At 39.0% G+C, this 17,419-nt stretch overlaps 1 protein-coding gene across 2 annotated transcripts; it reads right to left on the bottom strand.

The window, feature by feature from the left end:
* Window positions 1-1,158: 1,158 nt before the first annotated feature.
* LOC117945663 (semaphorin-7A) lies at window positions 1,159-17,106 on the bottom strand. Of its 2 annotated transcripts, XM_034873295.1 has the most exons (15): window positions 16,886-17,106; window positions 15,792-15,928; window positions 15,049-15,117; window positions 14,866-14,964; window positions 14,500-14,608; window positions 14,002-14,106; window positions 13,730-13,866; window positions 13,383-13,561; window positions 11,951-12,053; window positions 11,224-11,410; window positions 9,096-9,211; window positions 8,257-8,396; window positions 5,839-5,906; window positions 5,783-5,789; window positions 1,159-2,438 (listed from the first exon to the last, which is right to left on the bottom strand). In XM_034873295.1, exons 1-15 carry the CDS (start codon window positions 16,983-16,985, stop codon window positions 2,081-2,083), a joined length of 1,914 nt encoding a protein of 637 aa, XP_034729186.1. In that variant the 5' UTR covers window positions 16,986-17,106; the 3' UTR covers window positions 1,159-2,080. The 2 variants fall into 2 exon arrangements, with proteins under 2 accessions (XP_034729186.1, XP_034729177.1); XM_034873286.1 differs by lacking the exon at window positions 5,783-5,789 and having other exon boundaries at window positions 1,159-2,436; window positions 5,827-5,906.
* Window positions 17,107-17,419: the final 313 nt, after the last annotated feature.

The raw sequence follows: 17,419 nt of genomic DNA, 5'->3' as shown, positions 1-17,419 counted from the left end.
TTCCCATGTGTGTTTCATTTCTAGTTCAGTGTGTGTGTATCCCACTCACATTTCAGAAGCATTTTCACATCCTCTCACGTAGCCTTGTGAGGCGAAACGATCACATTCATTTCCACATTTTTCAAAAAATCCACTGGCAGGTTTCTGTGTAAAAAGTTCAGTAAATTCTCTAAGAAGAATTACAACCTTATCATTGACATTTGTCAATTCTGTTAATCCACAAGCACATTGCTGCAGGTTTTTAATGAGTCATTGTAGCATTAGGGAATGTTGATATTTAAGAGCAATACTATTTCTCAAGAGGGCTGTGACACCCTGATTTGACAGTGGACACGTGAGGAAACCAAGTGGCGCAGCCTTACAGCTGTTTCCTTTCATGACATTTAAAGAACTCAACAGGTTGAATGTAACAATCTACAGTAAAAGGCAGAAGGAAAACAGATTGGAATTATGAAAACTTTTTTATTAACATTCTCTTGCAAAAAGGAAATCATTTAAACGGCTTGAGTAAGTGCAGATCAATTACGGAATATTCTGGAAAATCTTGAATGCTTTACCATTGACATACTTTAAGTCTCAGACATGGATATATGTTGGACAAATCCATCGCAGAGTTTTAAAAGCTATGCATAGCTCAACACCATTTGAGGTAAAGAGATTAATTCATTGAACTTCACATAGATGTAACATGTGATTGTAAACTGAGCCTTTAATGGTAACTATCACAACAACATCTCTCCAATCACTCTCAGACATCTCGTTATGAAATGTAGAGTGCTACTAAGACTGCCTGGAGTTAGAGTAACATTAGATATCAAATGAATTTTGTGTTGAAAGATGTAACCTTAAACCATTTAGCAAAATAACATGCTAACACCAGCTATCTAATGACACAAAAGAGGCACAACTGTGTAATCTTTCTACCCGGATTCAGGCTTCACTGACCTAAAAAAATAAGCATTGCTGCAAAATCCCAGCTGTATTTCACAATATATACATGTATCTTGACAGACAGAGAAGACTTATTTCTTTTTGGTGGCATTTTGGGCATTTATTTTTTGAGTGGAACCCGGGGCCGCCGCATCGAGAGGTAAACCCATTTATGGGTGCCCGCTCCGTTTGCCTGACAAAAAAGTCTTAACAAAAATAAAATGTCCAAAGTCGGTTAAGCAAGTCTGAGGTAGTACGCAAGAGAGGAAATTACAGCTAGGACAGAACAAATTTCACATTAAAGGGAAACGGATTGTATCACACGTATTTTACAATAACTCAAATGCAACGCAGTGCAATGCATATTTTAGGCTACCCTGGCTACCCGCAGCTTTTTCTGCGTGTGAAATCACTTAAATTGATCATTTTGTATTAATATATTCCAGCTATAAGCATCTAGTTTTCTGAAAAATAATATAAACCCCAGAGATTTTTGTGTAGACTTCTACCAGTTTCCAAAGCTGAAGATGTACATGGATTTCTTGATCCAAAGATGATGGCAGAAGTGACATAAATTTCAACTAATACATGAATTGTTCTATTTGGCATGGTCTTAAATAATACACATTCAATTGGTCTGCATCTAAAAAGAACAAGGAGTATTTTACAAAGGTTATGTTTTTAACATTAACTTTTTTTTTTTAATTTACCATTTTTTATTCTGTGACCTTATGCAAATGTGATAATACCAAAGAAGGACCTACTCCCTTTTAACGGATTCAGATATGCTAAATGAGGAATAGTAAAATAGCTTTTACAAACATTTTCTGATTCAGATTGATTTGAAAATATGTATTTGAAGGCTCTGCCTAATTTTTACATTCAGTATTTTTGCTATTTTAATTTCTATTATCAAAAAAAAGTTTTGGCAAGATTACAACATCTATTTTTCATTAACTTCTACTGCACTTGAAAATAACGCTGATGCATAGATGCCAAAAGTTCTGCAAAAATGATTTTGTTACATTAAATTAAAGACAAATAACTATAATTCGGACTAAAAGTTCAAAAGTTCAAAATTTCAGTTATAATGTTGCAGCCCTCATTATGAATGCAGACATTAGGAAGTAGGAAGTGTTGTTTACTGGGACTAACAGGCCACACTCTTGATTAGAACAGCCATTAGACAGAGCCATACCAGTGGGCTTGATGACCAGCCAGCCGCCCTGTTCCCCAGCCGTAGTTGGTACTGGGCCAGGACTCTGCTGTAGCCCATCTCCTCTGAAACACATGTGTAAGTGCCCACCTGCTCAGGACCCATGCTATCAATAAGAAAAAGGCACTGCTGCTCCATTGAACTGCAGGATGTGTTGCTTTCAGGGTGACACCAGGTATACTGGGCGTGATGGGACGACATTGGGCACTGGAGGAAATACTTGGAGTCAGGTGGAAGTGTGATGCTGCCCTTGGCCTTGTCTGCAGTTTTGTCAGTGGAATATCTTGACACTGAGAAAAGAACACAAGGTCTGTTTAGCTTTGAGACTTTATGTAATCTTTATTTAACCAAGGAGGTCTCTCATTTCAATTAGAGCATGACATGGTTTGTGCACATAATAGTGAACCAGTGTAAAATGTTTAAAATGTGTGTAGAAGATGCTTTAGGTTCATATTCAATGGCAGAGTGGAACAACAAGGGTCTCATAGTAAAGGGAGCCGAAAAAGAGTATAATATAAATAGGTAAATCACTCTTACAACATTATTATCATCATATGCTGATGATACAGTTATGTATCATCAGCATACAGGAATATAAAAAGATACCTACAGGACATACACTACCGGTCAAAAGTATGGGCTCACTTACAAATTTCCATACCCCTCCATTATAGACAGAATACCAGCTGATCTGACTGGGTGGCTGATCTTTAATGCAATATCTACATTGCCCATCATTAGCAACAATTCATCCAATGTTCCAAAGGAACATTCTGTTTACTAATCTGATACCATTTTAAAAAACTAACTGAGAAAACATTGAAGAACCCTTTTGCAATTGTGTAATCACATAATGTAATCTGAAAACTGCTGTCCTGGTTGAAAAAAAAACTAAAAAAAAATTCAACTGATCTCACCTGGTATTCTGTCTATAATGGAGTGCAACGGAAATTTCTAAGTAACCCCAAACTTTTGACCGGTAGTGTATTTGTTAGTAGTGTGTTATGTAAACACTGTGTACTGCATTAAGAGGGGACCTTTATTAACGGTTGTACCAACATGTCACATTGGCATGCTGGGTACAGCTCGCTCTAGTATACTCTTGACATGATGCATTCAAGAACAGACGAAGAAAGAGAGACTGGTGGTGTTTAATTATAACAAACTCAAACATTTCAATCATCGATGTAACTTTCAGAATTACTTGTTTTATTGCCAGAAACAGCCTCTACCAAATAGCTAGCTGTTGACAAATGAAGCGTGTAATCTAGCATTGCTGGAGGATGCTACTATGTCAAGGCAGGTGTATTGCTGTTTTGAGTGTGAACTTGTTTGGATGACAGGTACCGGAAAAACTGCAAGTAACAATAGCTAAGGCCAGGGAATTGGCCTGTCAAAACAGGCTCGTTTTGAATTGGGACTGCACTAGTTTATGTAAATGAGAAAAAGAAGGTACCTAAAATTGAGCTTTGTTGTACACCCTTGATGACCAGTTGTGGGGGTGATAAAGGTGGAAAATGGGGGAAGAAATAAGTCAGCAAGACTACTTTAATTCTGAAAGACACGTCTAAGCTGTTAAAATTGCAGAATAACATTTTACAGATGTCTGAGGTAACATCATTTTGGCATGAAGAGCAAGATATCACACACTTCTAGGAAGTGACCAGGTCTGTTTGTTAGTGTCCCATTGGAGCATGCGGTAAGATAATATGGTAAGGGTTCAAATCCACCTACATTTGATGTGATGCAGCAGCTGAAGTGTCAAGGGCTGTTACTTTTCAAGATAAAAGCATCACAACTATGCAAGTCAACTTTATTCCTGGAATTCAGAGACAAGCTGCAAAGAGAGATTACAGTATGTAATCGGACTGGCAGCTTCAGAGTGGGTAGTTGAACTTGAAATACTATAGATGTGATATAAAGTGCACATGTTGGCTGTGGATGATTCATTTCCTTACAGTGTCCCACATTTTATAAAAGCCTGCAGCCTTGAAAGACCTTATGATATCATTAGAGCACAAACATACCACTACCAAACCCAAGAGATAGTTCCTTCCTGCTTCTACTGAGATATTAAGGCAGTAAACTATGTAAAGTTCTGTCTAGTTTTAAATTAATTGCATGATTTGCATGTGTATTTGCTTAATTCAGTGTTATTTGCACAAGGAGTTTTCTTATTATGAGCATGAATACAGGTTTCTTGATCTGTTCGACCCATGTTATCCCAGTGCAGACCTGTTCTCCTGTGTGAATCTTAAGCGGATTTGATCAATTGTCAGTACATTGTGATTGTTAGCTAAGCATTTTAAAGTGGTCAGTGGCAGGGCACAGGGGGACCCACAAGCCAGAACCCATGAAGAAGCATTTGGAAGTTGAGCTTCTGCTCACATAATGGAGTGAGTGAAACTGTTTAAGATGGACAAACAGTAAAACCACACAGCAGAGTCTGCATGCTGTAACTAAAGCTTTTCTACAGTGGCTGAATAAATAGTCGTACTTTAATTGTCCAAACAATAGTATGATAGCGAACAGATCCAACACCATGCTGTTTTGTACATTACAGCTGCTTATCTTGTTCCCCATTTTCTGTTCCGCTTCCACTCATAACCAACTTTAGGTAACTGATCACAGAGTCTAGGGTTTATGCTCCATTTATTTTTCTGCAACACTTGGATGAAGAATGTTGTGAGCCAGCATGGCATTGCGCAAACATACACGCCAACTTTCTAAAGCCGAATGGCGTGTTATCTGTATGTATTTTGAGCCTGTATGTCCACTCTGTATACAGCGGGCGTAAACATACACGCCACTCTCCGCATTAACGTCAATTTTAGGAAGTTTAGGAAACGCGAAACGCAGGACACGAACCCCAGTCTCCTGGGTGAAAGTCCTGTATTTTACCCATCCACCACCCTGACATACCGCCCTGCGTTGAGGATGAGTTATCTTTAATGGTACTAACATTAACAACAACAGACTTAACTTTGACATTTTGGGAAACACGCTTGCATACTTTTTTTTTGCCAAGAATGAGAAGATCGATTCCACTCGAATGTCTGTCTGGTAAATATGAAGCTATAGCCACTAGCAGGTTAGCCTAGCTTAGCATAAAGACTGGAAACAGACTGTAGGATAGAGCAGGTTAGCTGTATCCCTCCGTTTCCCGTCTTTGTGCTAAGCTGAGCTAGCCGGTTGCTGGTGTTTCAAGTTTAACGTGCAGACTCTGTGAAAGAAGATTGACAAGCGTATTTCCCAAAATATCCAGCTACTCATTTTTTAAATGATTAAATATTAACTTCCAATGTCATTGGAACTAAACTGGAAATTTGTTTTTGTCCTAAACGGCTTTAAATGGCTAACAAACATTTTGCTGAAGTTAAGTACATTGATTGTATGGTAAGTTTAGCTAGGCTACAGTTTCAGGGGTTTAGCTGAAGATGAGCTTGTTTCGACACCGCAGATGCATGAAATTAGCACTCAAACATTGGCTTATCTGTGTGTCTTATCCATCTAGTCATCTATGAAGAGTCCAGAATACAGTGACTTTGTGTTTTTCAGTACATCATATACATATATAAGTATGTCAAACTTCTCTGCTGTCTACGTGAACTAAACTATATATCATTGAAAATGCGCTTTCCAGATTGCAATAAACTCATTTAATATCTTGATCTTGGTACCTGCTGGTACCAGTTGCTGGAGCCTTGACGTAGACACACAAATGGAATGGTCCCCTCTGGTCACATCCTGTAGTTTGCCACTGTCAAAGAAAAGGTTTGCTCAGTTAGAAAGCTATACCCCTTATTGTATATCAATGGCATTGTGAGGGGTAGCCAAGGAAAACAGACAGTAAAAACTCATTGCCTAATGAACAAACAGACCTGCCAGCTCATGCAAGTACATCCGACATTTAAATTGACAACAAGCACACACGCACCTAAAAGGAGAAAGTTAAGTTCAGGAACTGGTTTTAAGTTTGCTTTTAGACTCATTTTCCTTTCTGCTGCCAGTTTCTCTGTTTGACTTCAAAATTATTTGGAGAAATAAACTCAAATAGATGTAGTTATGAACCAGTAAATTATTTTAGATACATGTTACATCATAAGTAATATTTCATTATAACTATGTGCGTTTGCCAGATTTTATAAAACAAAAAGCAATCTAAACAATTAAATTGAAGTAAAATGATTCAGCAATGGCAGTCATCTGCATATAATCTATTAGTGTTCGCAGTAATACACTGTGAGGTACATTCCCACTTAAAGTTTTTAATTATTTTTTACTAGGATGCTTATGGTTATAGATCAGTATTTAACAAATCCGGTAACAACCATTCTTCACTTACATCCCTTTCTGGCAAGTAGGGTAAAGTGGGGAATTGACAGGGCTTGCAGTCACTTTGTGAAGTGCTTGTCTATTACATGCACTTCGCTTTCTAATTTGGTCATAATTTTTGTATAATTTCCTTGTGGTAGTGTCAAGGTCGATGTGTCATCAACCACAGGAAGTATGAATGCAGCGTTGCTTTAGGGGTGGAAATGTGTGTGTTAGGGTCGGCTAGGTTTCTGTGCTCAGGGGGTGTAGGGACAAGTAGAGCCAAAGTACACAGACACTTTCTTATTATTAAATAAACATTAAATACTCTGTTGAAAACAGAGGAATGGCACGTGCAACAATTATTACAGAATAAGCAAAATAGGAAGGTCAAAACCTTCCTATTTTTTTCTGGTTATGATGACATAACCGTCACACTTGATCAGACTTTGGTTGAAGGGGCTGTACAGGATGAAGGGGCTGTACAGGATGAGAGATCTATTTTTAAGTTCTATGATAAAAAGGAGAGGACACTTTTTTAAAGTCATCCTGATAGATACAAGTTATAGCTATGTTATGTGAAGTTATGTCTAAGTTATGTGAAAAACTAAATGGCATACAGTGTTTGGCATATCATTTGTTAATGACTATTTTTGTATCAAGCCTTCACTTTTGACAAGACATCTGTAGTTATGAAAGGGGAGAAAGAGAGAGAACGACATGCAGCAAAAGGCCCTCAGGTCGGAGCCGAACCCGGAGCAAAACCTCCACACGTGGGCGCCCGCTCCACCAATTGAGCTATCTGGGCGCCCATATTTTATTATAATGAGAAGCTTTTCTCATAGCAGATTCCGTTATAATAAGATACTTTGTTGGAAGAAACTACTAACATTGGCAGTTCTGTGTTGCTGGGCATAACAACAATAACATGTGACATTGAGGCTTGCCCAAGTCAGATGATTGCTGTGTGACAGCTGTATGCTCAGTGGTGAAACCTTGGCACAAAAGCTTAAAGCTTATTCATTTTGATTGTGCTTTTAAACTGTGTGTGTAAAAAGAACTCATAGCTCTGGAATGAGCATTTGTTTTGGGGAAAATCCTGTCTTAAACTGGTTGGAGGCAATTCAATTACATTTTATTTATGGTATCAATAGAGTCAAGATCAAGACTTATATCAAGACACTTTACAGATCTAGAACACACTCTATAATTTAGGACCCAACCATTCGATTAATTCCCCCCAGAGCAAGCATTTAGGGCAAGGAAAAACTCCCTTTGCAGAAATTAAATTTTAAAGAGACAAGAAAGGAAAATGATTGGAAGTAACTCAAGTCAGAAATGTAAGTAACTCCTGCAGATCTAATTAAATTCCCCACTCTTTTAATGCTGATAATGAAGTTATGTAGTGAAACTGTCCGTCTCCTCCACTCATCTCCTCAATGCTCTCTGCCAAATATAGGCTAACAGGATGCGCATTGTACATTTCTGCCGCTGGTGCGCGATTCCAACGATCAAAAATGAGTGGTAATGCTCCGAAAAAAGAAGCAATGTGCCAACAAGTGTAGTTAAAATTAATGTAGACAATTGACATCTGGAAATAGTTAAAAAATAAATGCAAATGTTTGTTAGACCTCAAGCAAACAAGAAAGAGTGAATGTATACACAGCTTTAGCTAGTTTACAAGAAAAAAAACAGAACACCTTTAAGCTAAGGTTTTATGTAATCTCTGGATGAAATGAAAATGTATGTTTGGATGTGTATATTAAATGTCTCGAGGTACAGATGGGTGGTCTTACTCAGGGGTGCAGTGGGTGCCGTTCCAGCCACAGTAGGGATCTCTGGCCAATACACAATCCTGACAGCTGTTTCCATACTGGGCACAGTTTGCCACATCCAGTTGGACCAGTTCACTTCCCGAGTTCACATACAGCTTCCTCTGAAATGATATACAGTTTTAATTTTACTGGGCCATTACTGATCTTTTTATTAAAACACCAAGATATTATTGGGACAATTTAGACTGAGCCTTAAGAAGCACTACCATTTTCCTTTAAAGTGCTCATTTTTAGGTTCACAACTGTATTTAGAGGTTATGTCAGAATAGGTTTATGTGGTTTCATATTTTAGTTGTACTGCACATTGCTGCAGCTCCTCTTTTCCCCCTGTGTGTTGAGCTCTCTGTTTTAGCTACCGAGTGAGGCATCGCACTTCTGCTCCATCTTTGTTGGGAGTCGCACGTGCGCAGTAGCTAGGTAAGGACTACTAGCCAGTCAGAAGAAGAGTATGAGGGCGTGCCAAGCTAGCAGCTAGGCGAGCATTATAATGTTTCTCACAAAGTAGCATTTGTTCGGAAGTAAAGGCTGGACTACAATAGAGCTGTTTGGAGCAGTTGGTGAACAGTGTTATCTGTTGGAGATGGTGAGTCCCTTTGGGGGGGGGGGGACTTTGGGCTTTTTCACTTTGTAAACCTATAAAACATGCACAAAAAGATATACAAACAAATTAAAGTAAAGGGAAAAGCCAAAAAGCATAATATGACTCACTATAACCTTTTGGCATATGATTTAAAGTCTTTTAAACTCCCCCACTTTGTGTCAGGGTGCGAGGAAATAGTAGGCATTGCAGTGTTACTCACAGTGGAAGGGTTTAGGACCATGTGGAGGATGTGGGCTCTGTGGTTGAAAGGTCGGTACTCAGCGATGACAAACGTCAGATTTTTACTCTGCATCACCTTGTGAATTCCTCCATTATCTGTTCAAAGACAGACAGACTTATATGAGTATATATAAATACCCCACCCTGTATAAAACACACCTCAAGTCTACCCACTCATATTGCATGTTTCATCTCCTCATTGTGACTCTTCCAGCCTGACCCAAATCTGAAAGATTAAGAGTCTTGCTGTGAGCAATGAAAATGTCCCAACTTGGCGGACAGCACCAAGCATGCATTTTGTTGTGGAAGTTTTCTGTACTGCAGGAAAAGCTGTGAAGTGAGACTTTTGAGAAGTAAGTAAAAAAAATGTTGGCGCACAATATCTTTCAGAATAGAATCTACAAAGTTTTACAAATGAGGCCCCAGAGTAAACCCTCCAAGCAGTGTCTATGGAATGTTTTTGTAAAAAAAAAAAAAGGTAATCTTCAAAACCTGTGTAAACCTCTCCTTATTATTATTTTTGTCTTATCATCTTGTTTTACCCAGAGGCCAAAGTGCTATGACTAATCAAATTCCTTATCGGAATGTAAAAAAAATAACACATTTGTCATGAGATATTTCACATGATGTGTTTCTGTTCTTGGGAAATTACAAAAAAAATACTAAAACCAAAAAACCCTCAAACCAAAACCAAAGGCCTGAGGCCTGTACTACAAATCAAGATCAACATGCCCTGGATGTATTTCAGTTAACTGTCTTCACCAAACCTAACCACCACGTCCCACATAAACCGTGTCACAACAGTGGTTAAGAACTAGTTCCATCAAGCCAGGGTTTCCAAATCCAGTGATGCATGCGTTGCACAGCGTGACCAATCGCAAACATCTAGCAGAGCCGCATATTTTACATAAGAAGAGAAAACTATAATTCTACATAAATATGAAGAAGAACACAGACATGGTTTTACAGGCGAAATGCAATACAGTCGCTGCTTCCTAAAACAGGAAGGAAAGCTTGCAAATGAATAGCCAACGCTGTAAATGCGTAAATCCCACGCTTATCAATATCACTTCCCCATCACTCAGGCACAGGATCTGACCATGATTACACTTAGGGTTTCCATAAACTGTGGTTGTTTTAGCTTATCATTTCAGTCGCAACCCTGGCAGTGGGAAGCGACCATGAGAGAAAATAAAAAAAATTAAAAAAATCATAATTCAAACCAATGTTTCTATAAATTGATATCTTTCATAAAAATGGACCGTCTCTAAATGTTTTAACTTTTATGAGCGCACCTCTCTCTCCTCGCACCCAGCTCCACCGGATCTTCTAAGAACGGTGCTTCCGTTTTGATTGGTCAGTAGGCGGTGCTTTTACACAGATTGATCTCTAATCTCAAACATAAATTTGAGATTAGTGAGACAATTGATCCACCGTTGTGATACAGAAAACCCAGTGTTGAACCTTAAGTTAACTCGTTAACACCACTTCTTGCTTTGCAGTACAGGCCTCTTGTCCTCCTCAGACTATTTGGAGAGAGTCATCACTCTGACTGATGTTGGGTGGTTTGAAACGCCCAAGGAGAACCTTCCTCCCTTTCTGCTATGCAGCTGCAACTAGCTTTTAAGAGGTCAAACCAAGTTCAATCTTACAAGAAAAAGTAGCAACCTTTTCCAGGAAGCATTCAGTGAAAAAGATCATCTTTACAGTAAGCCTCTAGGTGATGGTATCATGTATAAAACCTTTGGGTTTGACCTTTCAATAAGTCACAACTAACACCCACATTGGCCCAAGTTGATCAACTCTGCTCTCTCCAACTCCTCTACAGTGCTATTTTCAGCCTAAGCAAAACAGGACTTGGCTAAATCAAGTTGCAAGCGCCTGCAGGCTTTTTTCCCCCAACCAGATACTTGAAATTAGTATTTAGAGCTGCTTCACCCTTAACTAAACTGTTCTTGCTCATTTAAAATGGCAAGCAATAGGTGTTTAAATGCTTTTTCTCCCAAAGTGGCAAATTAAAACAAACCTGTGTGCGTTTTAATCTTCCACTGTACAGCACAATATACTATTCTTAGTATCAACATAGCTTCACATTACTTTATACTCACTTAGAGACAGGAACAGGACGGCGGGGTGATTGTTCTGGGAACTGTCAACGTAGATGTGAGTGTAACTGTGGTGATTAAAGAGAAGTGGGCTGGAGTTGTAAACGGGCCGGACCCATTCGTGCAGCTCAGTATTCATTATGATCAACCTCAGAGCCTCTGAAGAAAGTTTTGTGCTGTCTGCAACACACTGATGAAAATGGCATACATTTGTGTTGTGATGGTTCAGTTACTGTTGTTAATGTCTGTCAAGCTTTCCATTTTTGCACTGCACACATGGACTCTACAATAATAATCAATAATAATCTAAGAACTTAGTAACTTTTTAATGCTTCTGGCTGTATTGTTTCAAAAGAAGAAGCATGTAGAAGCTTTAAGAATGTTCCTAAATATTTATTTCATGGCTACATACATCATTTAGCTTCACACTGACATTAAAACCAAGGATGGAATGGGGAAGCAGCGTCTATTGCTGTCTGTATCTCTTCTGATGCTTCTGAATTTCTATAAATAGTGACTTTAAAATACAAGAAAGATAATAATAAAGCTAATACTTAAATAATGTACGCAAGACTTAAGTATTATATACCTACAGTATATAATTAATTTTACTTTGTAACTACATTTAAGCACATGGTTTGAAAGATAGCACAACAACAGACTTATTTTGTGAAAGACAATGTGTTATATTTGTTATTTCACACCTCAGATGAATTTGCATGACACTCACCTGTCTAGGCCTCTCGGACTGAGTGTCGGAGTCTTTAAAATTGGAGGTTGTGAAGATGTTTTCAATATCTTGTATCGTGTAGACACACACAGCACTCATACCCCTGCAGAGAGACACAGTCAGAGGTCGTCAGCTGGTGTACACGGACATGTCTGCGGCAACAACAAATGTTTGGGCGGTCAATAAAGATTTTGGCCATTCGGGTCAAAAACTTAAAAATGTCTGAGCAGACGGGCTAAGTTTGGAAGTCAGAACGGAACACACTGTGGCAATGAAAGAGGAAACGGTACACAAAGTGTCATCTGGTTAAACAACAGTTCTGTCTGGACTGTGAGCTGTGTACCCAAGTATGTTTTAAAATCTTTCTTCCCATCTCTTGATGGTTGTGGTTATGTACTTTGGTTGGCTAACATAACAAGTGGCTCTGCTATTTTCTTCATGTAAACACCGCATTATCTGCTTTCATAGGATCCGATGTGTTTTCCTCTGTGTGTGCACGTACTTTAAAAAAAAAAAAAAGTACTAAGAACATTTGCATTTCAAAACCTTAGGGAAAGACAGTGGCCGACACAAAAACACACGCCCATTAATTTGATAATAAAAGCAGTAAAGTAGGACATCTTTTAACTCAGGACAGCGTCACTTTTCACAGTACAGATAGGATTGGAGATGTAAAGTTTAACTGACATGTTATTGCGATCAGCAATGTTTCATTTTTAAAGAATGTAGCCTACTGGCTGTGCACAGTATTGTCCGTGGCTGATCGAGCTCCGGAGCGCTTTTCTAGTCTCAACAACTACTCAAAGTGCTTTTACATATCACAGGAACCATTCACCAAGGCTGCCGTACAAGGTGCCACCTGCTCATCAAATAAACACTCACACACATTTACACACCATTGGTGCAGCATCGGGAGCAACTGTGATGAAGTGGACACTTTGACATTGAACCAACAACCTTCCGATTGGCAGGCGCCGCTCTACCACTAAGCCACAACCGCCCATGTCTATATCTGCAGTGCCATGACTCACTCAACAAGTGGGAGGCAACATGGTCTTCATATGGTATTGTATATACAACACAAGGTATGGGCTGGGGGCCGAATTGACTTGTCATTCGGTCCAGATTGCGGACCTTGGTCTGGACTTTGAGAAACAGCCCAAACAAAATGGATCACCAATAAAGTTTGCAATTTTTGGGAAAAGCAACATTTGATAAGACTAATGCTCAACTTATGACTATACTTGAGCACTTATACAGTACTTAATGTTTTAGATAATTTCCTTTACTCCGACATGATTCAAACTTAAATAGCAGATTTAAAAAAAAGAAAAAGAACTTGGAGTAAAGAAAAATTGTGTTTTACTTGAATAAAACTTTAAGATATCCTTTCTACCCTTTGGTGAATACATAAATGATAATGGAGTCGTACCATTCATTTCTGAAGAGTGCATAAACCGTGGTATTTTGCCACTGGTCTGCATGTACAGTGGCCACATCCACCAGTTCAGAGAAGTGTTTTCTGCTGTCAGGGTCTCCGCAGAAGAGCCTGGCTTTCAGCTGGGACGTCCAGCTGAACTGCAAACTGTTCTTGATACCACCACGATCTTCCTAGAATCAATGCACAGTCAAAGGACCAATCACTCCATAATGCATATAGAATGACTTCTACGTATTCGATTTGTTACACTTTATTAAGAGCAGCTTCTTTGTGCATATTTGATGATAAAAGCTAGTTAGTCTAGCTAAACAAATTAAAATTGATTATGTTGGCCTTACCATGCAAACCCGGGTCACAAAAGGGAGCCACATTTCACTGTAAACGCCTGTGTTTTTCTCCTTAAAGAAGGCATACACTTTGCTCTGCATGGGGTCGTCTTCCCGTCTGATGGGCACCAAACCCACATAGTGCTGCTCTAAAGACAACAAAAACTATGTAAATATTCATCTCTAAAGCCTTAGTACATATAAATGCTTAAGTAAACATTATTTAACTAATGTACTGTCTCAAGTCTTTACAGAAAACCAATCTACAGTCTCCATGCAAATACCTTTATCATATCGTGGCGGTATAATTCGGTTTTTCCCAAACTTGAAGATGCCAACTAAATCTTGAGATCCAGAGTATGTGATGAAGAGATCACTATCTTCTGATTCTGCAAGAAATATTTAGGGCATTACAGCAGCATCACTGTTTTTTGGGTTGCAGCCAGCATCAGTTCACCTTTGATATTCCAGACGCCAGTTTCCCTTGTATGGAAAACTGTTTCTAGGTTATGTCTGTTCTGGCTGTGATGCCAGAAGGGAGAAACTGGAGTCTGGAGTCAATGTTACATACAAGCAGGAAGAACCAGTGCAATCCCATAAAAAGCATGGGTAACAAAGGAAACCAAAAAAAAACATTTGAAAAAGATTTGAGCTGAGTAAAGCAGGTAGAGGTGCTTAAGAAGACATAGATGTTCAGCAAACACCTTTCCTGTATGAGTAGGGATTAAAAAGTACAAAGCCAATATGACATAGAAAACAATCCTATGTGTACAGAAACTCACCAACAAGGGCAAACGGTTCGCCTTCCTTTATGACAAATTCTTTTATGTTTTTTTTTATGTTGTCTGTTTTTTCAGAGGGAATGCACACGGGTGACTGCTTTGCTAAATCCTACAGGAAAACACAGATCTCATTATCCTCATTCATGCATACTACAGGTACGTCTGGAAAAAACTTTAATACGCAGAAAGTGTTGTACATCATTTTCTGTTCAAGCAACAGTATGAGTGGTTTCTTTCAAATACATAGAAGAAGAAGGAGAGGCTAGTCACAATGAGCAGACAGAAAGAGCCCCACTGGTGATTATTTCCAATATGTCCCAATGTTACAGCAAAACAGACGTGTTCCTTCCACCTGTAGTGTCGTACCATGTCACAGCAGACTGTGTCCTTGCCATTGGTTCCACACAGAAAGACCTGGTTGTCCTCTGACTTCTTCTGGACCAAAGTGATGTTATAGTTGCAATTCTAGATCACAAGAGCAAGAATGTTTGTGATATTTCAACCAGATCTGTCCAACCTACCACACGCTTTTAATGAATGTTCTTTTACCGCTTTCTTTCTTTGGAGAGGCCCTTTGTCGATGCATTCTGACCACAACACGCTTTTTACCTCAGGAGTCTGTGAAGAGAAAAAAAAGCAGAACTAGAACTATATCCACATCACTATGAATGCACGCTATCGGTTATTTGATTGCAGACTCTAGATATTTATTTAAAGCTATAGTGTGTAGTTTCTGTCCGCCCCCCACACCCATGAGAAATTCTAAATAATGAAACCACGCTGTTGGCACGTCCACATGATACAAGCCTTCCGTGATCTGTGATCGTGCACCACCCCTCCTCCACGGAGTTACAAGTAACGTTTAACCCGTCAAATCAAGGAGGACAGGGAGGATAAAAAAAAAAAAACATGGACTCTTATCTGCTGTTGCCCTTTCTCAGCAGTGACGTAGAACGCGTCAGCTGTGTGAAAAGGCGGCGGACTATATCATTTAGTAAACTGCCCTACTGAGAAATGCAGAGGATGTTTTGTGTAGCCAATAAGTGCTTTAGCATTAAGGCCTGAGTTATGTAATCTACAAAAAGCAGTGGATATGACACAAGCCTTTGGTGTGGGGGAACAAGGTTTGATTGCCACAGCGATACATCAACCAATGCGTCACTGAACAAGACACTTAACCCCTAGTTGCTCCAGAGGCGCATGATATATATAGCAACTGTAAGTCAGTTTGGATAAAAGTGACACATAATGTAATGTTAAAAAAAAAAAAAAATGTCAGAAATGTTCACTACCTTCTGAGGATTATTTTGAAAGTGGAATTCATGGAGGTGCGTTTGTCCAGCAGCTATGACAGTGTCGGGCTCTCTTTCCAGAACCATCCCGACAGGTGCATGGTGTCCAGGTAAAGGTATCCTTTTTATTGAAGTCTCTACAATACAAAAACAATATGAAAGAGAAACATTGGGTGTGCAATGCAAAAATGTCTAATTGCCATTGATTGTACTCAACGGAACTATACACAGTAACATTTTAACCTGTTTTTAGCCACGCTAGGGGTGTGACGCCATGGATGGCAATGTTGGCCCAGACTTTTATAACCTCTTGCATAGCCAGCAATGTCAATATGGTAGACTTTCTAGAAACACCATGTTGTGGTAAGATGAGACAAGTGGAAAACATAGGTAACTACAGGTCACTCCCAGGGGTTGAGCACATCTGGCCATACTCCATCTATCAATTAATTCAAGTAAGATAAATGCGTCTCTCAGAGGTGGAAAGTAATGTTTAAGTAAGAGTTAAGTAAGGGTTCAAACTTCTCTCTCAGCTCTTTTTTTTTTAGTCTGCTCAAATAAGTATGTTTGTCAATTCTCTGGGCAGGCAAGCTTACTCTCCTCTAAAGAGAACCAAAGAGTCTCTGTGTCTGGCGCATTCAGAAATTATATGCTTTGCTTGCTTTAGTTTGTGCTGACGCTAACTGCCAAGAAGTAAAGAATAGAGCTTCCTCATAGACCATAATCCTGCCTCAGACACAAAGACATCAGGGACTTGTAAAAGTGTAGCCTGGCAAGTCAGTCAGATATAGTCTCGCTTTGCCAGACCTGTGTGTGTGTGTGTGTGTGTGTGTGTGTACACACCACGTAGCCAGTCAGTCTACTCTATTACATCGTCACTGTAAACAGGCACAAATAAGATATATAAAAGGTTTCCCTAGGAGATAGATATATATATATATATATAGACATAAATATATATATAGATAGATACTGTATACTATATAGACACTGTAGGTTTACAACATGTAGGATTATAGTTTACATCGCCCCAATTTAAACAATGTCATGTTAGGAAGTTAAAGAAAAGTTAAGAAAAAAGCGAAATGTCCTACCATTCTCTGTGATTGTCATCCTCGGTTGGTTTGACGTCGACTCTGTCAAACTGTAGAGGCATGCCAACAGTAAATATACCGTTAAATGGAAGAGTGCCATACGTCTGGTGTTCTCAGTGTGATATGAAGAAGTGATGAGCGTCACAGTGATGAGCGACACAGCAGCGATCAGGAGGGAGGTCTGGCTGGGCGAATGCTCATACTGCCACTTAAAGTGTGTTTCATCCAATTTATTATTTTTTGGTCTGAGAAAGGCAGCTGACAATCCAGTACCAGGAGTGTTTAATCTGAGACCATTTAACAGCAACACATAAAATCTTACAAAAACCTTTTTAAATGAGTGTCAATACAGTACTCATGGGGGGGTCAGGACATACCGTACAAATCCTTTAAACACATGCTGTCTATTTTGAAATGGTATTATGTATAATTAAAGTAATTTTGTATGTATAAAAACAATATAAAAAGGAAAAAAATGACTTTTAAGTTTAAAAACATCTCGAACCCCCCTTCCTAACCTCACAGTGGTTTGTT

Source organism: Etheostoma cragini, chromosome 1 (assembly GCF_013103735.1).
Source record: "Etheostoma cragini isolate CJK2018 chromosome 1, CSU_Ecrag_1.0, whole genome shotgun sequence".
NCBI classification, from domain to species: Eukaryota; Metazoa; Chordata; class Actinopteri; order Perciformes; family Percidae; genus Etheostoma; species Etheostoma cragini.
The sequence above is the reverse complement of the archived record's forward strand: the minus strand, read 5'-3'. Positions and strand labels throughout refer to the sequence as shown.

What these genes read in the sequence shown, in the direction of transcription:
- LOC117945663 (XM_034873286.1), bottom strand. Translation starts at nt 16,985, where the DNA reads ATGGCACTCTTCCATTTAACGGTATATTTACTGTTGGCATGCCTCTAC. An exon ending in GCACTCTTCAGAAATGAATG is followed by an intron (nt 12,054 to 13,382) that starts GTACGACTCCAT and finishes GTCTCTCTGCAG; the next exon opens with GGGTATGAGTGCTGTGTGTG. An exon ending in TGGTCCTAAACCCTTCCACT is followed by an intron (nt 8,397 to 9,095) that starts GTGAGTAACACT and finishes ATATCATTTCAG; the next exon opens with AGGAAGCTGTATGTGAACTC.